This window comes from Nannobrachium achirus, assembly GCF_963921795.1.
Source record: "Nannobrachium achirus genome assembly, chromosome: 9".
Taxonomy (NCBI): domain Eukaryota; kingdom Metazoa; phylum Chordata; class Actinopteri; order Myctophiformes; family Myctophidae; genus Nannobrachium; species Nannobrachium achirus.
Genome location: NC_137818.1, coordinates 48,891,154 through 48,916,065, shown reverse-complemented (window position 1 = coordinate 48,916,065; position 24,912 = coordinate 48,891,154). Strand labels below are relative to the sequence as shown.

The 24,912-nt window shown below is 42.4% G+C and overlaps 1 protein-coding gene across 1 annotated transcript; it reads left to right on the top strand.

Moving 5' to 3' along the window:
• Window positions 1-511: 511 nt before the first annotated feature.
• Window positions 512-24,900, top strand: dennd2c (DENN/MADD domain containing 2C). Its single transcript, XM_080733985.1, has 18 exons — window positions 512-961; window positions 3,575-3,705; window positions 8,113-8,228; window positions 9,053-9,205; window positions 11,247-11,325; window positions 12,453-12,497; window positions 14,380-14,567; window positions 14,911-15,020; window positions 15,116-15,185; window positions 16,050-16,127; window positions 16,232-16,372; window positions 17,528-17,676; window positions 18,388-18,565; window positions 19,626-19,667; window positions 23,276-23,384; window positions 23,675-23,917; window positions 24,519-24,605; window positions 24,862-24,900. Exons 1-18 carry the CDS (start codon window positions 675-677, stop codon window positions 24,891-24,893), a joined length of 2,238 nt encoding a protein of 745 aa, XP_080590111.1. The 5' UTR covers window positions 512-674; the 3' UTR covers window positions 24,894-24,900.
• Window positions 24,901-24,912: the final 12 nt, after the last annotated feature.

Here is a 24,912-nt window from a genome sequence, read left to right as displayed (position 1 = left end):
GTACAGTGTTTCTGTACAGCTTTTTTCTTTTTTTTAGGACTATCACCATGCGTCCAGCAATGGAGAAGTGAGGGTGAGCTTGCTGCTAGCCCCCTCTCAACATGCTGGCTCTGGGGCCTGAGCAGGTGAGGCGAGGGGGGAGAGGGGTCAGTGGCCTGCAGGTACGGACCACTTTGGCCTGGCAAGCACCTCCCACGGCGAAGCCCCATGCTCACGACAAGAGCATGAACATCAAGCAGAAGATCTCCCAGTGGGAGGGGCGCTGCAGCCAGGACACTAACGTCAAAGCACACACTCCGGTCTTAGCACGAACTGTATCGGGGGACGGGTTAGGGGACGGACTCTGCGGTGATGACCCGGGAAGGGTACCCCAAGGCAAAGCTGTCCTCTCTAAAGCAAAAGGCCTAGGTTTGGATTTCCGGGAAGCTCAGACTGGACCTGGAAGAAAGTCTGAGCCATCACAAAACTGTCCCAATGAAATCGCAAACACAGATCCACAAATAAAGCCACTGGTAGCACAATTAGAGTCCTCTCCTAAAGCGGACACGGACACTTCTAACTGTTCTTTGAAACAAGTCATTACAACCAATGGAGAGCTAAAGGTTGGCTGCGTCTTGGATGATGAAGTCGTTTCGAAGCTCCTACCTCCATTAGCGGATGACCAAGAGGACAACATGCCTTCGGGGAATTTCTACACTTCTAGGGGTTTCTGGCGGAGACTAGAGGGGGACAAGTTATTATGGGATAAAGCTAGAGAATCCTCTGGAGAACTTCAGCCTCCTCCACCCAAACCACAACGAACTTTCCAATATCGGGCAGCTGGCGACAGTACGCAATGTTTGGCGCAGTGGGACCGCAGATGCAGGCCTAAGAGAGGTGGAATAGCTCAGCCACCTGGCTTCCCACCCCCTCCATGCCCTGCTGACAAGACCAACGGCCTCTCAAGACACAGAAAGAACAGGTGAGCCGATGACGCTTAAGTAAAGTTCGGTAGAAGTAAGCCATTTTCATATTGGTCGTTATAAAGGCAACATGACTGTGTATAACATGTCCTATAGTGGAGGAGGAACTCTCACAGTAATTCAGTTTTTTCCACAAAATAAATGCTGAAATAACACACACGCGCGCGTGCGCGCACACACACACCAAAAGATCTACTACTCCATTCATTTATCTTTGACTTCAACCGCTTATCGGGAGTCGGGTCACAGGGTCAACAGTTCCAGACTTCCCTTTCCAGGGCAACATTAGCCACTTCATCCTGGGGGTTCCCAAGGTGTTCCAAGGCCAGAAGCCCCCCCCCATCTGGTCCTTGGTCTGCCCCAGGGGCCCTGGTTTAGAGGGAGGAGGGGGAGAGGGGAGGATGAGAGCTCCATGAGGAACAGTGCTGTCCGAGTCTGGCTGCTGGCCGGATTCCAGGAGCGGTGTGTGTCACATGATCTGTGCCAGCATCGCACTCCATTGTCTGGACATGGCCTAGTTGTGGAGCAGCCAAGGATACCGGCCGGGGTCACTTTTGGTCGTTTTGTCCCATGTACACACTGTCACTCAATCAGCCACTGATACCATCAAGGCTTAGGGAAATGGGCATTAAGGAGGCACTCATACACAGATGACTCTGATTTGGTGACTCATCTTCCAGCAATGCAGTTCCCTGCTTTTTGGCCATTTCCACTCTCTGCTGGTATCATAGCCATCAACATGTTTACTTTTCTTGGGATGCAATGTGTTGTGAGCTTTTAGATAAAACAACAAACAGGGATGCCAGGGATAATTTGGGGATAGTTTAGTCTCTGTATTGGGAAATTAGTACACACAAAGTATTCCGTTGTAAATCTTTATTTTGTATAATGATGAATAACCTTTTTATAGATTATTGCATTACTAATGGGTGGCCTCACAAAATCTCAAGGCATGCCTGGACATGTCTCACGACACATAATTTGAGAACCACTGTACAATGTACAATACTGGTCTAAAATTCATTATAAACTCTTTGGTCTTATTGCTTCCTTTTAGTTTAACCACTTGCCTTAAACCCTATACAGTATACCTGGGGTCTTCAACAGGCTCTAGGGGTCCTCAGAGTTACGAGGGGGACGCCAATTTGTGAGATAGGATATACCGTATTAGATTTTTACATTAATCACTTAGCAGTTAGCACCCTGGCAGCCCTATGATAAGGGGAGCTTCAGGCAAAAATAGCAGATCGAGCTTGTAGATCAGCTATTTCCGGCAAAGAGTTTTGGTGTAGAAGGGAAAAAGACAAGGCAAGTATTGAGGTTTTTAGTGGTTAAATGACTGAAAAAAAAGTTTAATCTGTAACACAATTCTATACAATATGTACTGGGGGGGGGTCCCTACTTAGGGTGACCATATTTTCAGCCACTGAAACCGGGACGCGAAACACTGTTGCCTAAAACCGGGTCCCTGAAAGCAATGTGCACGTTACCGCGCACGCGTGTGCCCATTCTCTAACGTTCGTGCACGCGCACACACGCACCGCAGGGTTGCAAACAGGCAGTGAGTGATTGACAAACAGGCTCAGTGTTGAATTCAGACACGCAATGAATTTGTTCATGTTCGCTGATGGTTAGGTGAGATGATAAATGTCTATGCAACCGCTGAAAACAGCTACTATTATTTTAATTCTGGCGAAAACCGGGACAATTTTGCAGTGAATGTTGAAAACCGGGACATATTAGTGTTTTAGAGATATTTGTCGGGACACCGGGACACACAGCTTGAAAACGGGACTGTCCCGGGTAAACCGGGACGTCTGGTCACCCTATCCCTACTTCATCTGTCTCTCAGCTAAGGGACCCTTTGAATGAAAAACATTGAAGACTCCTGCTACTACTTTATTGTTGACTGGAGTACCACAGGGGTCCATACGAGGCCCCCTCATTTCCCCCTCTATACTAAATATCTTTGAACATTATCTGCGAACATTTTGCTAAATATTCACCCCAGAATAGGGATGTTGGATTCATGTGGTTAACCAACACCTGATTTATACTTTGTCCCATGGCGGTGTCGTGCAGCGACAATAGCTGATCTACAAGGTCACTTTTTCTTTTTTTATGTTTTAAGTTTTAGAACATCTTTGCCTATAATGACATGCCCAAACTAGGGACGGCAGATTCAAGTTAACATTGTAACCCCAGCCCAGCCCAAACCAGTGCTTCATGTCAACATATGGAAGTTTAGCCAATAGAGTGGCTCTAGAGTGGCTCTATGGACAAACCACAAAGACAATAGAGGGAACAATAGTGTATCTAGGCCAATGTTCCTCAAAACAATGGGTCGGGACCCATTTGTATGGGTCACGGGGGTGAATATCTTTCCTTACAATGTTTCTTAAATTATTTCAAAAGATTTTCAATAATAATATTTCTGGAAAAAGAAGACATTTTTTAAAGTAAGTTCATTAACAGTGAAAATAGTGGAAAATAGCTGCATTGCCCAAGGACCCCACTGATCATTCTATCTTTAGGACAACCAGGCCAGTGTGTTTTCTCATTGTTCCCCCCGCCCCTTCCCCTCCCCTCCCCTCACCTCCTGTCCTACACAGGAAGTCCTTTGAGTACGAGGACGCCGCGCATATGGCGAGCCAGCAGCAAGGCATGCTGGGAGGCCAGGCCAGGCGCTCCTCCGGCCTCTACCACGCCTTCTCCGACGACAGCATCTATGAGGACATCGTCTGTGAGTTTCACTCCCTCTGACTGTCACACATACAGTACATACAGGCCGCGGTCTATACAGAGCATGTCAGTGCCTGTCAGTCTCCAGTCACCAGGAGCTCATTAAGTTATGTCAGTCCCAACAAAATACTCTGTGACTGTTGATAACAGCTCTTCTTGCAATCATTATAGGCATAGCATCCTTTAAGCAGAGATTCAATGTATAATTGCCTAAACCTTTGTTTAGTTTAGTTTTCAGATCTCCCCTCCCCTCTGTCTCAATGACATGAGGTGTTTTTTTCCCCCTTGTGCATAATAATGGAAGGCATCAAAAAAGTGATATAAGGTATTTTTTTCCCCTTGACAATAATGAAATGTGTCATGGAGTTCTTCTAACTTTCATTAGAGCAACCTTGAATTTCCCTTAAATAGAATGAAAAAAATACTTTTACATTTACAATGTGGTCTTTATCCAGAGCTAGAGCTGTCAAATCTTACAGCAGACTTTCTGACGTCACAACCTAACTGTGGCCACATTGTGACCACGGCCACATTGTGTCCCCCCCATGTCATTTTCCTTTCCGGCTCCCCTGAGTCCAGTGTAGGGCTGTCACAATTATTACATAATCGTCTAATCGCAATTATTTGACATAATCGTGATTATTTCTCATAATCGTTTCCATGTTGAAACATTTTCATATATTTTTTTAAAGTAAAAAATAGTGAAAATAGCCGCTCTACAAGCTCACAACACACCGCAATGCGACGCGTTGTGAGCTTGTAGGTCGGCTATTTCCACTCTCAATGTTCTTTTTTAAGTATAAAGTTGTCAAATACCGTATGTCAGTAATTTCTTTGTATATTTAGGTTATGTGTCATATCTGCCATGTGCAACTTCAAAGCCTACCGGTACAAGCCAAACAGAAATGTAATTGTCAACGACAAAAACACAATTAAATCGTTAATCGTCAATTATTTCAGTGACAATTTATCGTCATGTAAAATGTCATAATCGTGACAGCCCTAATCACTGGTTCCTAAACACTGTTTTTTTTACCCGATGGTCAAGATTGGGAAAGTTACATTGTGCAGCTTTAATCTAACTACTCTATCTGACTGATTATAGTAAAATAATCAGTTGTCAAGAATAGCTGAAGTACAGCAGATCTACAAACTCATAAAGCGTCACAATTTTGATGATTGATTAGATGCACTTTATTGTTAAGAACATAACCAATAGTTGCAGGCTGCAGCCCTAATCCTGAACACCTTTTATATTTTATTTTTATGTAGCAGCACTGCGAATTGACTCACTGAATGCCTACGTGATAGTGGTAACCAAACGTTTTAGCTCAAGACCCAAAAGAGAGATTAGACGTTTGCCCGGGAGCCAAACTAGTGAAAATAGCAGATCTACAAGCTCACAATGCGGCGCGAAAACATTTGTTTTCTAATTTATGGAATTTATTAAAATATTATTTTATTTACCGTAATGACATTTTCCACGACCCACACATGGGTCCCGACTAGGGTTGCCAACCGTCCCGTAAAATACGGGATCGTCCCGTTTTTGGAAACTAAAAGACGTGTCCCGTATTGAACAACTGATACGGGACGCTCTTTGTCCCGTATTTCAAGGTTGGGGGATAAATATGAATGACGGGATGATTTAATTGAGAAATGACAGTGATTCTGCCTGTCAGTGAGCTTCCACTCTGCTCTCCTCTGAGACAAGTGCTGCATCCCATTGCTGTGTGAGGCGCTGCGCTGTTTGTAGGCAGCTCATTGGCTCATTAACAGTGTTGCTAAGACACAGTCTCCGCCCCTACCCCAATCCCATGGGCTCATTGGGCTGTAGGTTCAGCCCACAAGTTGCCTCAGAGTGCGTGCGAGCGAGCATACGACAGCCTACTCGGCTCAGAACATTGTTTAATGTCTTAAAAAAAAAGTGTGACAGAAGATTGTGTACAAACAGATTAGACATGAATTCATGATAGGTGATAGCCTAAACAACAAGGTGAAAAAGCAGGCAAGCAAGCAAGCAGAAAACAAGCCATGGGATGGTATTCCTGGGAGCACTACAGTAGTCTTGTCTGCCAACTAAAGCGACCCCAGACTGGCTGGTATGTGAAATAACATAAGCATGCGTTGATTTTGTTTTTAAAACCTAATGGTTATTACTGTATGCCAATATGATTAAACTAGTGTTGGGTAACCAGAGAGTGGGCACATGAGAACCAGGTAGACCTAGGCTATATGTTTTGGAAAATTTAGAGAAATAAAATATAGGCCTACACTACATGATTTTGAGGTAATAGGACGTGACCCAAAGACACCCGAATTAATATTGTGAAAGGAAAAATATGATTTAATACAGGAAAATACCCGTTTTAGCCAACTTTATAACCGAAAATACAAAAAATTTCGGCAGCAGGTTTCGTCAGGAATATAAGGAGGTGTCCCGTATTTGAAACTCTGGGAGTTGGCAACCCTAGTCCCGACCCAGTGCGTGTCTTGTCTACAGTTGATGGGGAAATAATGAAGGGAAAAATCATTTTTTGTTGCAATGCTTCCTTCCCCTTCAACACTTCAAAAGCCCTATTTAAAAAAAATAAGGAAAATAACCAATTTAAAGGCTCACAACACGGCTCGCCACATGCAAGCATGTAAATCTGCTACTTTTTTAAATGTTTTGAATTTTTGCCTGTAATGAAATGCCCAAAATAAGAATGCCAGGTTTTAAATTCGGTTACGTCACCCAGCTCTGATGCCAACTTGTCACCTTCTCTGACCTCTGAAGCTAGCAGGGGCCTCGTTAACCCATTTAGGCCTAGGATTATTGACTGCTTTAACTATTGAAAAATAGCAGATATACAAGCTCACAGCGCGGCACCGAGTGCCGCGCTGTGAGCTTGTAGATCTGCTATTTTTGAAAAATCATGATTTTTTTTGCAAGTCTTTGAATAAATATCTACTTAAAAGCGAACATTTGTAACTCAAATATTTGCTTCTGGGTGGTCCCTGGGACAACGTACTTTGAGATGGGGGTCCGTGGCCAAATACCTGTCATTTTGGGGGTCCTTGACATGAAAAGGTTTGAGAACAGCATGATTTAGAGGAAGGATTTAGAAGTCGGGTCAAAGATATTCAAAGACTTGCACTCATTTTCACGATTTTTCAAAAATAGCAGATCTACAAGCTTGCAGCGCGGCACTCGGTGCCGCGCTGTGAGCTTGTATATCTGCTATTTTTCTAAAGTTAAAGCATAAACTAATGGTTAAAGTGGTTCAAATCTAACGCGACTCGGGCGCGTTCCCGTTATTTGAGAGTTAAAAGCAGACAAAGACAGGAAGTCATAAAGACCATTGGCTCCCAGTCACCGGGGCCGAATACACAGCTTCACTGCTGTTAAAAGTTCCATTTATAAATCTTAAGTTTTACTGCTGCAGCTCTTTAAGGCCACTGAGTGACAGGGAAGTTTACAATGCACACATTAATCCCATAACTGGGAATAATCAGGTTATGGCAATAATTCAACTAATGCGTTTACATGCGCTCTAGTAATGCGAAAAATAGAAGAAACAAGATAATAGAACAGACCCTAAATTATTAGCTTGGATTCCAGACTGATTCGCCTCAGTCTGGCCAGGGTCCCATTTGACTCGTATTTCCAAATAGACAGGACAAAAGCTATAAAAACCTGATTAAAGGGTGTATCTAACTTTTCTCGGTTGATTCTTATGTAATGTTTGACGTAGAATCCATTTCTGCTTGGGTCATTTTTGTATTGTGCATAGTTAATGAGATAATTTGCATATTTGAATAAACTAGCAGATATAACGAGTAGAGGTCGTCCAACTTGTGTTTTGGTGGTTTTCTGTTAAAAGAATGATTATTTCATTTCATTCAGGGGTAAGGATATTTACAGTGTAACCATTGGGTATGTTTATGGTAGTTAATTAGCATATATTATGCATAACGACACAAAGCAAACACATGGTCATTTTCTGTTCAGTGTTATTACAAGTACTTATTTTGACAAATATTGTTATTCCTGTACATCTGACCACTACTGAAGCAGTAAATATCCCAATGTTTTTTTTCCTGCACTGTCTCCTTAAATCAATGGGTTTCAAAAGTAAAAATTTGAAGGACCCCCAGTTTGATTTGCGTTAGGCCATGGACCCCCATAACTCTGGTAGTGTACAGATGTAATAGCGTCCATTTGCTTCCATCGGTACACTCCCAGAGTTACAGGCCCCTAACTATCAATCAAGCTGGCAACTCCCTAGAAAAAGAATCACTGTCTTAAATACTGGAAGCCAGTGTGGTCGCCTTTTCTTTTTCAAAACGTAGAACCTATAGCCTTTACTTCTGTTGATCTCTTCTGTCTAACTACTTGATTGACTGTCACCCATCTCACCCTTAGGTGACGTGACCAGAGAGAACCCCTACGAGGATGTCAAGTTTTCTCCTATGTGTGTCCAAATTGGGAGACAGCCGTGGACAGTTTCTCAAAGGCCGAGCCCCCAGCAGGCACCACAAGTAATGGAGATCAGAATAGCTTGATATTACATGTAGGGGTGAAACGACTCATTGAGTCCTTCAAAAGAGAAACAATCAAATTACAACTTTGCAATTGGATAATGGGTTTAGTGATGTCATGTAAAATAGTCTGGTATTTACTACTTAACCGAAATGTGAATGCTTGTCTTTGTTGAATATCATAAAATGGAAAGTTTTTTGACTGCTGGGTAAACAAACGCAATATCACGCCGTCTGTTGTATTCAGATGACACGTGATGAGCATTTGCTATTATGTTGTACTTTATTATCTTATTTTACAATTATGTTATGGTCTAAAATGAATTGCATACATTAAATGAATAATCACAAATAATAGACACTAGACTAGACAGTTCAAACCAGGGTTCAACAACTTGTTTACCCCAAGGGTCAAATCATGTCAAGAATTATGCATAGTGTCAAATTGCTGTTTTGCAGACAGCTACAGTCTGTGTGCAAATCAACCATGTCGGCAAGATGAAACAAAACCGTTCAGTCCAGCGGTACCATACTGTATATCGTAGCTGTCGGGTGGAAACCTTGTATGTCCAAAACCGTTCGTTTTGCATTTACCATTTTAAAAACGATTTAAACTAGTGAAAACAGCCGATCTACAAGCACACAACGCCTCGCACGCTTGTAGATCAGCTGTTTTTACTACTTTTGTGCGACGGCCTTGTATGATGAAGCAGGGCATTACTTTGCGAAAGAACGTACCAATTTGAAACTTGGAGATACGAGGTTTCCACCCGACAACGACGATATGTTGATATAAGATCCTGTTGCAACCACATGTCTTACAGCTCCCACCCAAGCCCCAGACATTACAATACTGTGCTGGTAAATTGGAAAGGAAGGAGCCCAACACATCACCCAGTCCCTCAACCCTGGCAGATACCTCCAAACCAGCCACGCCCAGACACACAAGCACGCAGAAATCACAAAGGCAGCCACTGGTAAGCAATAAATTCCATGTTTTAGAATGTTATTGCCATTAATTGGAAAAATTGGACTGCTATCTAGTTTGTATAGAATATGACGTGAACCACTGTGACAGACTTATAGAGCAGGAAGGAGAAGAGACTGAGAGAAATAGATAGCGCTTAAGCCATAGCTACACTTGGTTGCGTGTGGGTGTCGCGCACCGAAAATAGCAGATCTACAAGCTCTCTTGGTTTTTGTAGAAGATTGCGTGAAGCAATGTGAATGTGTTGAGGTCGGCGGGGACTTGCACAGCAGGAAGGAGAAGAAACTGCGAGAAATAGATAGCATTTTAGAGAGAGAGCGTAAGGGAGCGGGAAGAGAAGGCATGGTTTCAGATGCAAGACCCATGGACGAGGAAAGGGTGTGGGAAGAACGGAACGCACAAGATGAGGTACGGTTAAAAGAAAAGGATGCTGTATATGATGAGTTGTGATACCGTGTGTAATGCAGATAGATTTGATACTAGCAAGGATGGTTATTATTGGTTAAACAGAATTAAAGCTGCTTTTTTATTGACTTCATGGCCCATTTATGCTGCTGTAGTTAAAAATAAATAAATAGATAATAAGAAAAATAAAATGAGAACATAAAATTAAATTGTTATTAATATATATATATATATTAAGGCTGGGACTTTAACTGATTAATTGTGATTAATTAATTACAGAAAATTAACGTGATTAAAAAAAATAACTCATTTTAATCGCACTTAGTTTTTGCACCACAGAACCTTCAGTTTCAGGCATACCGATCATAGCGATGCACCAACCAAGAAGAGACAACAAACGCAAAGGGAGAAGTAGCCGATCAGAGCGCTTTGCTTGGCCTAGTGGATGCGAAATTTAGATTTAAAAAACTCGCTCGTAGATTCACTCGTACAACAAAATGTGTTTTACTTGAGAAAAATGCTTCTCAGGTCAACTATTTATATGCCATTAAATATGCAATTAATTTCGATTAATTAATTACAAAGCCTCTGATTAATTCGATTTTTTTATTGAGTCCCAGCCCTAATATATATATATGATTTAATCGACTAGTTTGATAGCTTTCAAAAGGCACCTGTGGCCCTTCAAGATGCGTTTCAGCATCCTGTGTGCGCCATAGTTGCTGCATTTTTACTAATTTCCTAGGCTGCGAGCAGCAGTGCAGGACCTGTTGTGTCATGAGCTGTAACCAGCATCAACCATCCTACTGCATTCCTCTGATGCCATAAGACAAGCGACAACAAAAATGTGGGAACGTAATTATGAAGTATGCTAGACATGCTTAATATCATTATGTACTTAGCCACCGTTAACCACTTACGCCCTATTTTTTTGTGTGATGGTATCGTGCAGCAAAAATACCCAGTCTGCATTGTGAGCTAGTAGATTTTTGCAATTATTGAACCCATTTAGGCCTAGAATTATTGAATGCTTTAACCAGTGAAAAATAGCAGATATACATGCTCACAGCGCGGCACCGAGTGCAGAGCTTGTAGATCTGCTATTTTTTAAATAGTCATGAAAATGTGTGCAAATCTTTGAATATATGTATTTTCAAAGCGAACGTTTGTTACATTTTGAGATGCGGGTCCGTGGCCAAATAAATATCATGTTGTGGGTCCTTCACATGAAAAGGTTTGAGAACCACTGACACAGTAGTCTCTCAAGAACAGACTAACTGAGCTCCAGTTAAGTGAAAAGGACCTTTTCTTTGACGATGGCTAGCCAGATTGCTGACATAGAAACATAGGTTTATTAAAAAAAATCTTAGAAGGATTCAAAAGACACTTATAGAATCGGGTCAAAATTCTAATTTTCACGATTTTTCAAAAATAGCAGATCTACAAGCTTGCAGCGGCGCACTCGGTGCCGCGCCGTGAGCTTGTATATCTGCTATTTTTCACTAGTTAAAGCATTCAATAATTCTAGGCCTAAAACATTTCCTGCACATTTTGGACACCAGCAGGTTATGATGAGCACGATGGCATGTCTTTTATTCCATGCGTGTGTGTGTTGTGTGTCCCAGTATGTCAGCAGGATTCGGATGATCTTCGACGCCAAGCGAGGGAGGAAGAGAGTCAAGAGCCAGGGAGGCTCCGTAAGAGGTGAGACATATTGTGTACATGCTGTTAGGGCTGTCACCATTATGACATTTTAAATGACCATTAATTGTCACTCAAATACTTGCGATTAACGATTTAATTGTGTATTTGTCGTTGACAATTACATTTCTGTTTGGATTTTAGGCATTGAAGTTGCACATGGCAATCATGACACATACTTAAATATACAAAGACATTACTGACATATTTGGCAATTTTATACTTAAAAAAAAAAAGAACATTGATAGTGCGTCAACGTGACGCGTTGTGAGCTTTTAGATCTGCTATTTCCACAACTTTTTGAAAGTGTCTGTAACTATATTAACATTTCTCAACATGGAAACGATTATGACGATTATGCAAAATAATTGCCATTACCTCAAATTATTGCGATTAGACAATTATGTAATACATCTACATACTGTATATACTCAACACACACATAAGCACACTCACATTGGACAACGTTATGTTAGCACATACAGTAAGAAGGAAGTCACAAATGTCAGGTTGCCCACAAAATGACAGGAGGTGATCCTATATAATCCATAATACTGTATGCAAAACCCACTTCACAACTTAGAAATGGATCCACAAATGCGTGCATTTGTCCACATAACAAAGTTATGTTACTGTTGAGTATAAAACTCCTTGAGAAACCCTTATTTGAAAATGTGTATTTTTCGTAAATTAATGCTCTGCTTCATTTGTGCAAAAGTAGCGAAAATAGGTGAAACGTAATCATTGTGTTCTGTCAGTTGCAACTAATGGAATCCAATAAAAATACTTAAGCCATACTTTGTCGTATGACAAATTATTTCACTATTTCTTTTGGGGAAAGATTACAAATACATTTAGATTTTTTTTACTTTTTTTTACTTTTGTTTAACATCTTGGAGACATTTAGACAATTTGCCCAAAATTAGGACGGCAGGGTTAATGTGATTAAGTGGGGCTTCTCTTTGGAAATACCCTGCTTTTGATGATGTGTGTAAGGCCAGCCGCAACAGGGCTAGCGCCTGCTTATCCAACAAAGGCGGGTTGTCTGCGGCTGATTGAAGCGTCTCATCCCGTTTTATTCCCCCCCCCTCCATCTGATCTCTTCCTCCTCTCACTGTGTCTGTCAACAGAGGAGACCAGCGGGACAGAGAGCGACCCAGAGGACAGCACAAGAGGTACCGCTATGACATGTATCTACATCACTGTTGATACAAATTTATATTGAATGCCAATGGTGGATATTTCCCTCGTGCCCGGGTTGATCAATCGGTAGTCAAATGTAAGCTTTGAAAAGATTCAAGATTCATTTGGTCCCGAGGGAAATTTGTCTTGGACATGCAGGCTGCTACATAACATAAAACAGGACAAGACAGACAGAAAGAAAGAAAATTACAAGGAATAGTGCAAAACACACAGTGCTGACATACAGGTCAAGTGCATACATTACATTACATTACACTAGAGTCACCACACCCCACTAACGGAGAGGGGTCGGCAATTATTTTCTTAGCTTTCTTAACTACATTTTCCTCAAAGATTGCTTGAAGGGTGGGGTGCTCCCTCACACCCATCACCTTCAATGCAATCCGAGCTAGTCTATTAATCTGTGCTTTTGACCTCACAGTCAAATGACCAAACCACACACAAATTGTATAACGGAAAATACTCTCGATCACAGCATGATAGAAAAGCAACATCACTCTCTGCTATACACCAAACACCCTGAGCCTACGGAGAAAGTACTTAACTAAATTCTAGAGGATTGATTACAGGGGTTCTCAAAATCAGGATTTTATGGGAGAAATATTTTGGCAATATTGTGTCATTTGAAATAAAGCATATTTAAAGAATTCACACCAAGTGTGAATTGATTAGTGCCTTTTATGAGTTATTAAAGGAGTAGTTACCCCCCAAAATTACTTTTTTTCTATTGATTAGTCACACCATGGAGACTAGAGTTCAATAATATATTTAGTTTTTTGTCGCATTCCTAAGACAAAAATGTGATAACAATAAATTTACCCCCATTCGTTCCGGATGGGGACCCGTTTCGAAACGGGTCCCCATCCGGAATCAATGGGGGTAAATTTACTCGAATCAAATTTTTGTCTTAGGAATGTGACAAAAACCAAAAAATATTATTGAACTCTACTCTCCATGGCATGAGTAATCAATAGAGAAAAAGTCATTTTGGGGTTGAACTACTCCTTTAAGTGTCCCGTGAAGCTTGACGGACGGACGGACATACACACAAAGCAAGATGAAGGAGTGGTTAGCATAGTGTCCATTGGTAGCATTGAATAGAAATATTTATGAAAAAATGCATATATTGCTGTGATTCCTGCAGGTTTTGTGGTAGTTTAAAAGCTACAGAAAAGTGTTTCTGTACAGTGTACACATTGTAAATGGAAGCATAATGTATATAGCGTACACTATTATCTGCTGCCTTTTTCTTTTAAAGATTTGTTTTTGGGGCTTTTATGCCTTTATTTATAGGACAGTAGACTGACAGGAAATGGAGGGAGAGATGGGGATTGACATGCGGCAAATGTCGTCCGGATCGGGAATCGAACCGACGACGCCGTCAGGCATCAATGCGTATGTGGCAATGCCTATGTGGTATGCGCCTGGACCAGTATGCTGCCTTAACCTTAATGAAAATAAATACTAAAGAAGATAGATTCACAGGCTATGCTTTTCAAAAACAGACTTAATGGGGTAACTTTTAGTTTTTTCAGTTGCCAATGTCATCTTCCTGTGTTGGGGTCCTGACTCATGACACATAATTTGTGAACCTTTGATCTATTATATAGCTCTGGGGGGGCCCGTTAAACTAAGTATATACTGTTCATGTGGTTAACCACTTAAAAACCTTTCAGATTTACTTAAACAGACAGGAATTGTTCTGTAATTCATGCACTGTAAAATGTCATAATCGTGACAGCCCTAGGTACGATCAATGGAAAATCCCTGGCAGAAGGTATCTAAATAATTAATTTGAAAGTGTTAAGACTTAAGAGACTTTGCATTTTTTGTTTTTTCCCATGTGTTGCTTAGCAGGCTCCAGGCGGTCGGTGTACATCCAGTCCACGCTGAAGCGGCGGCCTGGTTACCGCACCCTGGAGAGAGACCTGATCCAGCTCCAACAGCAGCAGCTCTTCCAGCTGTTCGTGGTGGTGTCTCTGCGGAAGGGCTCCCCGGGGAACTCCTACTCCCCGCAGATCACACAGCAATTCCCCAAATTTGTAAGATGGGCTTTTTTTTAACCGCAACCCCCTCCCCCACCTCAGCCTCAGGGATAGACTGAGCTTTGGACAAATTGCATTAGCTGAGTAGAACCTCTGTGTGCACATAATGAGCGCGATTTCATGTCCAAACTAGATGTAATCTCATTTGACGGTATGAAACAAAATATGTACTTGTACTGTCGACGTCTGGAGAGAGGGGGAATCCAGTTAAAGCTACATTTCCGCCGCTGACATAACGGCTGAAGAATTATGTGAATTGACGTTCTTTTTATGTTGCTGTCTCTTGGGTTATTTTTACATTCAGGGTGTTTGTTAACCGGATTGCCTGTCTATTTCTCAGTTCGAGAAGGCATCTCGCCACTCCAGGGAGGCAGAGGATCGGCTGAAGGTCATTCCTATGTTCTGTTTTCCCGATGCCCAGGACTGGAGGCCCTCAGCAGACGCACCAAGGTCAGAACAGCTCAGCACAGCACAGCACGGTATATTTCTTTTAATGTACCAAATCAACTGCTTGTCTAATATCTGTGCCGTTGACTGTTTTGCAGCGAGACCTTCTCCTTTGTCCTAACCGGAGAGGACGGCAGCCGGTGGTTTGGTTACTGTCGCAAGATCCTGGTGAGTGTCTTTGTATGTTTAGCTGTGTGTGTGTGTGTGTGTGTGTGTGTGTGTGTGTGTGTGTGTGTGTGTGTGTGTGTGTGTGTGTGTGTGTGTGTGTGTGTGTGTGTGTGTGTGTGTGTGTGTGTGTGTGTGTGTGTGTGTGTGTGTGTGTGAGAGTCACCATCCTTTTTTTGTGTATGTGTATGTGTGTGTGTGCATGCGCGCTTGTGTGTATGAGTGAGACGGCATGGCCGGCCAAGTGCTTACTCAGCACCTCAGAGGACCAGGGCTTTTAAATCACAGGCCATAAAAACCTTGTGCATTGATGACAGAGAGCCAGAAGAATTTCATGATTTCTCCAATGTCACGTCCCCCTCCCTCTCTGATGGAGGGCTACACATCAGCTACAGTAGGCCAGTCATTCTCTTTGTTGGGTTCAAGGATGCTTTTAGGACACAGACCCCCATTTGATAGGATTTTTGAGCAGTGCTAACCGCTCCTACATCTGGCTTTGTCTGTTTGTCTGTGTGTCTCGCCCCATCCCAAATTGGCCAAGCGGGACGATTGATGAAATGAATAGAACCATCATTAAGATAAACATGCTCTGAAAACACATGTGGGCCCACCCATCTGAGCGCGTTGGTGGGCGGGTTATGTGGTCAGAGATGGGTGGGCCGCGAACGCTTTCAAGAAGTTGGCCCTGATCCAGAAAAGGTTGCGAACCACTGGTCTTGATTATAGGCTACTTGCATGTTAAGGTTCACGAGTCAATGCTTCATGAGTCCCATCAAACCTCTGTGTGTGTGTGTGTGTGTGTGTGTGCGTGTGCGTGTGTGTGTGCGCGTGCGTGTGCGTGTGCCTGCCTGTGCGTGTGTCTTCCAGCCCAGCGGGAAGGGCAAGAGGCTTCCTGAAGTGCACTGTATTGTCAGCAGACTGGGATGTTTCAACCTGTTTGCAAAGGTAACGCAACATGACAGCACAGACCAAGATAGCACGAACTGCTCCTTTTAAAGCATGGGACTATTTTATTATACCATAACCGACATCTGCGTGGATGTGTGCAGATCTTGGAGGAGGTGGAGAGGCGTAGGGAGATGTCCCCAGCGCTGGTGCACCCCTTCATGCGGAGCGTGATGGAGGCCCCCTTCCCCGCCCCCGGACGCACCATCACAGTCAAGAGCTTCCTCCCCGGCTCAGGGAATGAGGTGACATTATTATTATTATTACCACGCAACAGTGGTGGAAAGACTACCCTGATCCCCCCCCCACACACACACACACACTTAAAATATCACAATATGAAAATACTCCTTTACAAATAAAAGGCCTGTATTCAATGTTTGACTTGAGTTAAAATACAAAGGTATTGGCATCAAAATACTTGGCACCAAAGTTTCCAAATTTGTCAAACGTTTTCGAAAATGGCTACGTGTGTATTAAATACGGCTGAATTGGTTAAAGTGTGTTTTGTAATAATCTAAATCTACAAAGTAACTTTTCAGTAAGTAAGTTAAAAATATATATTTGTTGGAGTATAAAGCACAAATTTGAGATGTAGGGGAAAATAAGTACATTTACTTAGTTACTTGGCACTGCTGACACGCAAAGAGGAAGTGACTACTACCAGTCTTCCGGACCTTAAGTACAGTACGGCCTAAATTACTGCCTGCTGCTGACCGTGACTCAACACCAGAGGTTCGTTTCAACACAGTGCACAAGTCTCTACACATACTGAGAGGATAATGATGAACGCAGGTTCTTTTCTTTTCCTGAAAAGTAACAGTTTTGGACATACAAGGCTTCCACCCGACACCAACCATACGCGTGTCCCCTAAGGCATTAACGACTGGTGATTTTTGCAAGTCGACTCGACTCTGTAAAAAGTTGAGTTGAAGTCGACTTTATCGTTTGATGACATCATCACATCACACACGTGAGGACCCCCCAATTATTTTGGGGGGGTCCCCAGATGATTAACCTAATGTGAAACATTATTTTCTCACTCAACTGTAAACAAACCAACATAAAGATTAAGTGTATACTATAGAGGGTATCTTCACAATTCTAAAGTGCCGATTTAAGGACTTTTTAATACCTCTAAAATGTCAAATTAAACATTGTCCAAATTGTCAAATATATAGAGGCAGAAATTGTGAAAATAGCCGATCTACATGCTCACAACGCCTCGCAACGCGAGGCGTTGTGAGCATGTAGATGTGCTATTTTCACAATAAAAGTTTTTTTTTTTTTTTTTTTTTTTTTAACTTCGACTTTTGACTTTCTCTGGTGGGAGTCGACTTGTGTAATGGAGTCGACTTGTCGACTTTTCCGTTAATGCCCTTGTGTCCCCGTGTCTACAGGTGCTGACTCTGTGTCGGCCGGTGGACTCCAGGCTGGAGCATGTGGACTTTGAGAGCCTGCTGCAGTGTCTGGGTGTGGGGAGGCTGCTGCAGGTCTTTGCATCTCTGCTGCTGGAGCGCAGGGTCATCTTCATCGCCGACAAGCTCAGGTGAGGCAAGGCCCATGCACGTTCCAACAACAACAAGGCAAATAGGCAGGGCATTGCAGCGGTGGCAATTTTGTGGTTCCACTCATAAAAGCCCATTAATTTTTCCCATAGAGATTTCCAAAAATATTTAATATATTTTTGTTTTAAGCATATATAATTGTTTTAAGCCTAGAATAAAGCCATACAGGCTCCTGGTGATACGTTGTGATATTGTAGGTAGTCTATGTTGTTTGGTGCTTGACACCAGTGGCGTCAGTTCAGCAAAAGCTAAGGTATGGCAACATGACTGGTGTCGCTTGCTTGCAAGACACCAGTCATGTTGCCATACCTGAGCAAAAGGCATGATGAATTTATTTTTAGAAGTACATTTCATTTTTTCCCCTGTAGCCCCCATGGGCTTCTTAAGCCGTGACATAATTTTGTAGTCAGGTGCCAAGCAGATTTATTGTCAATATGGGCAATGCTGTGTCCTTCGCTATTTCAACTGATCTGAGACAAAAATAACGACTAAAGAATAATTCTACCACTTTCCTGTCTACAAGAAAGAGAAGAAAAATTAGCTTATATTAAAAAGATTCATGGGCGCTGGTGCCTCTTGGCACCAGAATTTCTCTTCCACCTACAAAATGTTGTAAGACTTAAGAGGCCCATAGTTTTTGTTAGCTCTAATAAAACTAAGCGTTGTATTTGTTTCTTTCCTGCTCTGCACAGTGTTCTGTCTCACTGTGGTCATGCAGTGTTGGCGTTGCTCTACCCCTTCACCTGGCAGCATACCTTCATACCTGTGTTACCCACCAGCATGCTGGACATCACCTGCTCTCCCACCCCCTTCCTCATGGGGGCACTGGCGCCCTGCCTGCCCCAGCTGTGGGAACTGCCCATCGAAGAGGTCAGTTACAATACGCTTGCTTGCACAGTAATAACCACTAATGGCGTCCCAAAATGGGATTCCAGGTTGTCGGTTTTTAACCACTTAGGTCTTGTTATTTATTTTAATGTTTTGCCTATAATGACATGCCCAAAAGAATACAAGAACGGTTGGTACAACAACCTAGTCCGACCCAATAAAATCCCACAAATCTTGAAACAGTCGGACACACCAGATATCTCCGGCCACCAGAACCTACTTGGCCATGTTTGATGTCTTGGGGAAACTAGCGGGGAGAGGCCATGATTTATATTCTGTCCCTGTCAGGACGTAACTCCAACAGCGCTGAGTCCGTTGAAGTTTCACAACATTAGATTAATTAGATTTAATTCAAAACAATACAAAATCTGATCGCCAATCGGCCTCTCCTAAGTTAGTTACATTATTACTATTCTGGCCCCCTGGTTTACAACTTCTAATGGCGCCTCCGTCAAATTTGTTGGAAAAGTAATGTCGGTGTCCATGTTTTCTCAGTCTTGCATTCAGCCAACGCAGGGTGGGCGCACTGGGCGGTGCTTGCCCAAATGTCGCTACAATTCACTATTATGCACGCTGCAGCTGCTGCAGCAATGGTGGCATGGATTAAACTGTTTTTTTTTGTGCTCACGAGCGAACCGCGCACAGTCACACACGAAAAAAAACAGTTTAATCCATGCATGGGCGTCCATGCACATGTACGAAAATTGCGCGGTCAACACCGAAAGTCGGACGTTCTTTTAGTAAATTGGTTAAATAATGTAAGGGGTGCTGTAGTCTGTTCTCAACAAGCGGGCAGAGTATTCAGCCTCACTGGTACCGACTGTTCTCGGGGGGGAAAAGGGTCTCACTAGGTAGTAGGTTGTTGTACCGGTAGTTCCGGTTACCGCCCAAAATAAGGCTGTCAGGTTGATAATGCCATATTTGTGGTGCCAAATATTTTCTGGAGTGACTTTATTATATTATTAGTTGTTTTAGATCAATTATAGTAAGGCATGCCGATACGTATGTTGGCCATTGAACATTGAACTTTTGTTCCCTCCAGGTGCTCATTGTGGATCTGTGTGCGGACAAGTTCATCGTTCAGGTGTGTACACACATCGTTATGTAACACGAATGACAGGTGTGGCTCCGAATCCCTGTGTCAATATGATCCAGGAATGGGTCTCTACTTGTCTGTTGTTGGCCTAGAACATCTCACACTGTGACAAGCATCGGAAAAACACGACATTCCATCCTCAATGTGATGCAATATCGCTCAAGGACGTTGGTTTACAGTATAGCTGTGTAGAAACTGTTCTACCGTCATGACATGAGACAAAAGCGAAGGCTTGTTCCTTTGGCAGCCAACTAATAGATGACCCTGTATAATTAATTGCATGACGAACAGCAAAAATCCACACAGGTGTTACCAATGATAATTACAGTTCTGTTTCATTTAGTGTAGCAGATCATTTCTAGTGAGTCAACATGCATAATGGCAGCACCCTGACTGTAGACAAATTCCAATTATCTCAATGACTCATTAACTGCCACAAATTAGAACGTTTTTCAATAACCTTTGAAAAATCGTGGAATATTTTTGCGTTGCTCTGGTCCGCCCACGGGAGCCCTCAAAAGACGCCCACGGGGAGCGCTCAAAAGACGCCCACGGGTGTGATAGAATCGTAAAATGAATCCTGGTCCATACACGACCGTCCATTTGAAAGATAGAGGCTCTCGCGTCAACCTCTCTCCCCACATCGCTCCATACACACACGCTATGTGTTTTGACTAGGTACAGTAGTAGGTTGTTGTACCGGTAGGGGCAGAGAGGCAGAGATGCAAGGATAGAGGAATCAATCAGGTTTGACTTAAAAGGGGAACCTCGCTCAGAAATGTAATATAATTTTGAAGCGATGTCAAATACTCATCATATGTCACATGGCTGAATCACTGGTAAAGGAACACATGCATAACTTGTTAATTTGTATTGCTCAGATGTCATGTTTATAATGAGGGTGAAGTTTGTAAAATAGAACATAGGCTTCTCCTTCTTAAAATTTAACATATTAACAGTCTAGTAAATAGTATCTGTATCTAATGAAAACAACTGCTATAAAAAACTGCTGAATGAATTCACTGTTTTTCACAGCATTGATCACTGTTTTTCAGAGATATACAGTAGAGGTCATTTCAGAATCTCTCTTCCGGTTTAATCAAGTGGGACACACACACACACACACACACACACACACACACACACACACACACACACACACACACATTCCTATCTGTAAAGAATTACAGTTAGTTCTGGCTATTCATCAATCGACTTTTAAAAGAAACATGTTTACATTATTAGAATACGAACAGAATACGGTAAACGTTTCTAAATCATCCCTTTGAAGTCTACGATATGGCACAGCTTTTGGATCCCATGTCCCAGACAGCGTAGTTGAAACCATAGCACAAGGACAGGAGACTTCTTGATTAGCAAATTATGAGTAGGGGTGGTGAGAGATATTGGCAGATGACAGCTGCAAGAGGAGGCAGAAAAATGTGAATTGGACTTATTTTAAAGGAACAATGCCTTAATTAGTATAATTGGTACCACCCATGAAGCACTGTAACTGTACTGTAATTACTGAGGCGACCATGAAAAGGGTCTGATACTGTAGTCGAGTAGGACATCTACTGGTTGACAAGTGGTATTGCATGATGGATTGCAGGTTCAACTGCTACCAAGACTGAATAGTTGTGGAGATCTGAAAGGGCAGAGTACAGTTTTTTAAACCATTTAACTTTTATGTTATTTGCTGTGGAAATTAAAGCACAATACCAAGGGAAGATTTCATGCTGATTACAAATGAAAATTAGTTGCAATGTGAAAACCTTTAACCTACATTGCCCTGCAATCAATGATGAATGATGAAGCCTTTTGTGGGGGAAATGGCTTGTACGATTCTCTGGGAGATAAATAGTTCAATGAATTAAAGTAAAAATAAATAAAGCAGCACAACACAATATTATTCAATTACAGTAAATAAATTAATCACTTAAACTCTCAATACAAACTAGGAATGCTAGGGTTCAAGTGGTTAATAGAAAATTGTATCAATGGCACTGGAGTCCAGATCCTGATGACATTTCCTGCGTGTCACCACCCATCTCCCTCCCCATTTCCTGTCAGTCTACTGCAGGGGTATTCAACAAAATTGTTCAGGGGGCCACATTGACAGAAACCCAAGGGGCCCGGGGACGCACTAACTTAACCCCCCCCCCCCCCCCCCCAGCTAATAAATCTAAGGAACACTTGAAACAAAGGGCACGACCACATTTTCACTACTACATTTTCACAACCACATTTCATCTAACTACATTGCAAAGCAGAATACTTTTCAAGTAGAATACTTTTCATGTTAATGTGCTTAATTTCTGTTCAACAAGTTGACAACTGTACACATGCTTTCTTGTTTAAAACCTAGTGCTAACTACATCACACTAGTGATGGCCAACCTGGCTTTGATGCTGTCTTAGAGTAGATGTCGACCTTATTGCAGTGCTGCACACACAATTGCCTTCTCTGATGCTTTAACGATGCTCAACGAGGATCAGGTGGGTCGCAGACACACACACACTCCACTCTGCTGCAGTGCTCTGACTGGAGTCTCTTCACTTGAATATGATGGAATATGATTCCATCAATCTTTGTCTTTATTAATACTACTAATAAGAAACAATGTTAATTCTTTAGCACAATTTTATCATTTAAAATGTGTGGGTTAGGGTTAGGCCTGGTAAACAAAAGGTCCCAGGTTCAATTGCTGGGCTGTGGCAATGTGTTGAGGTGTCCCTGAGCAAGACACTTAACCCTTGCCCTTAACTCATTTACTGTCTTTTAAACATCGACTGAAGGGGTTAACTGCCGCGTCGTCCTTACCTTTTAACGTGGAGACGTGCGTGCACAGATGGTGCGCAATGTCACAGATCATGTACCAGGCGTGTGTAGAACCGATCACAGCTTTCAAATAAAAACATCCGTTTGAAAAAAGACCTCTCCATCGTTGAGCTCCGTCTGCAGCTGTTTACACGGAAGCTAACGGTAGCTGCGCCATGTTCCCACCCCCGACCGGTTACGGAAGTCATATCCCAGACCGGAAATGCGACCGGAAGCACTTCCGGTCGGGCGATTAGACACCGATCTCCAATAAAACAGCGATTTTACTTTTTAATGTTTTATAGCGATTAAAGCACATTAAAGTCTCGGGACTATCGGGACCGGCAGAGAGGTACATAGGGATTTTAACTGGACTATTGGGGGAGGCAGTACATTTGTTAATTGCTTCCCCTCAGTCTGACCACTTGAGCAGCTATCAGCTGGGAGGAGCTGAAAAATGAATTTCCCCTGTGGGATCACACGGGTGTATCAGTGCTGAATCACACAAACTCCCTCAGTAGGAAGTGAATAGTTAGTTAAGCATTTTGAACTGATTACGCAATCTCCTCACCACAGACGGTGATGCGCCCTGTCTTCTGTCACCAGAGATTGGAGCTAGTCAATAAAACATTCAGTCTAATGACTTGTCTAAACAACACTGGATCATGCCAAGAAAAGATTGCAAGGTGTGTTTGATAAAGAAGGCCAGGTGATGTCAGTTATGAATTGGAGTTGAGCTGGGGTTTTATTTGTATTTTTATTTTTCTATATAACAGCTTGGTGACGAAGACTGCATTCTGCCAAATAAACTCCAGGCAGCATTACAGCAGGTCCTGGAGGAGAAGGATGACATCCTCAGACAGGAGGTTGGAGACAGCTCTGGAGGTTGGTATCATACTGTACATGTAATATAGCAGCATGATTCAATATGAAATAATTGTTTCTCAACCTTGATTACTGTATGACCTTGTCCTTTTTTAACAAAATATAAATGTTGCTTACTCATCCTACCGATGAGTTTTCATGAAAACATATCCACCAGCTTACACCACTTAAGCCCTATTTTAAAATGTCTTCTTCAAAACGTTATTGAAAACAGGCTTATGTAGAATAGATCTGCAATTCTATCCTAAAATGGAGACGCAAACGTTGAAGTAAATTGATTTGTTTAACAGGTCGGCAGACTGAGCTGAGCTCTCTGGTATCAGAAGCCTTTGTGCGCTTCTTCGTGGAGCTTGTGGGACACTACCCACTTCACATGGCCGAGTCGGCCAGTGGAGCCAGGGAGCTTCAGCGCGACAGCTTCCGCAAGTCTCACCCTTCCCGCGGGGTCCGCCAGTTCCTGCAGCTCTTCATGGACACGCAGATGTTCGCTGGATTCATCCAGGACAAGGAGCTCCGCAAGGCCGCGGGCAAAGGTAGAGACAGGGTTCCCACAGTCATGAAATTCCAGTACTGTAAAAGATTTGGAATTGATCAAGGGTCCTGGAAGGTCCTGGAAAAAATAGCTATGCATTGTCTTTGGTTATTGATTTTGTTATTACCTCTGAAATGACAAATTAAACATTGGTCAAATTGTCAAATATTAGAGGCAGAAATTGTGAAAATAGCAGATCTACATGCTCACAACGCCTCACAACGCGAGGCGTTGTGAGCATTTAGATCGGCTATTTTCACAATAAAACCGTGTTATACAAAATTCCTCTACTCTTAGTGATCGTCAGTGCCGGGTCCCCAGTTCAAATATGATTATTTCAGGGGCCACGTCCTGAAAAGGTTGAGAACCACTGGCATACACTACCTGTCTTTGGGCACTCGTCCTCTCGTTATTGAGCTGAATTATTTTTATATAGTCCTGGAAATCAGGTTAAATATTCTGGAAAAGTTTTGGAAAAGTTTTGGAAATGAATTGGTAAAGATGTGTGGGAACCCTGTAGAGAATAGAAAGGGAACGCTTTGGACCTATCCCAGGCTGTGCAAGTCAAGTTTGATCACAAACTTGTTCTTACCGTTCCCTAGGTCTCTTTGAAACGAGAGCTGCAGAATATCTGGATTCCTGTCAGGAGCCAGAAACGAGCAGTGTGAACAAATTCCTCAAAGGACTGGGTTAGTCATGTTTTATTACATTTCACATTGGATGACATAGTGTGGCATGGCATTTCTTTTAATGTTCTTTTTTTTTTTTTTACAATGGACGAGATAGTGTAGCATGGCCTTTTTTTCTTTTTTTTTCATTGGGCGACATAGTGTATCAGTGCATTTCCTATGGTTTTCACATTGCACCACATAGTGTAGCATGGAATTACTGTACCTGCTTATTGCCAGGAGTGTTCACTGTTCACCATTGTGTGTTCTATTTCAGGAAACAAGATGAAGTTCCTACAGATTAAGTGAGAGAAATTCCAGCAGCCTC

Excerpts from the sequence above, each read along its gene's own strand:
- dennd2c (XM_080733985.1), top strand. The coding sequence starts at position 675 with ATGCCTTCGGGGAATTTCTACACTTCTAGGGGTTTCTGGCGGAGACTA. Across the intron at positions 11,326-12,452 it reads CCAGGGAGGCTCCGTAAGAG|AGGAGACCAGCGGGACAGAG; the intron begins GTGAGACATATT and ends GTCTGTCAACAG. Across the intron at positions 15,186-16,049 it reads GTTACTGTCGCAAGATCCTG|CCCAGCGGGAAGGGCAAGAG; the intron begins GTGAGTGTCTTT and ends TGTGTCTTCCAG.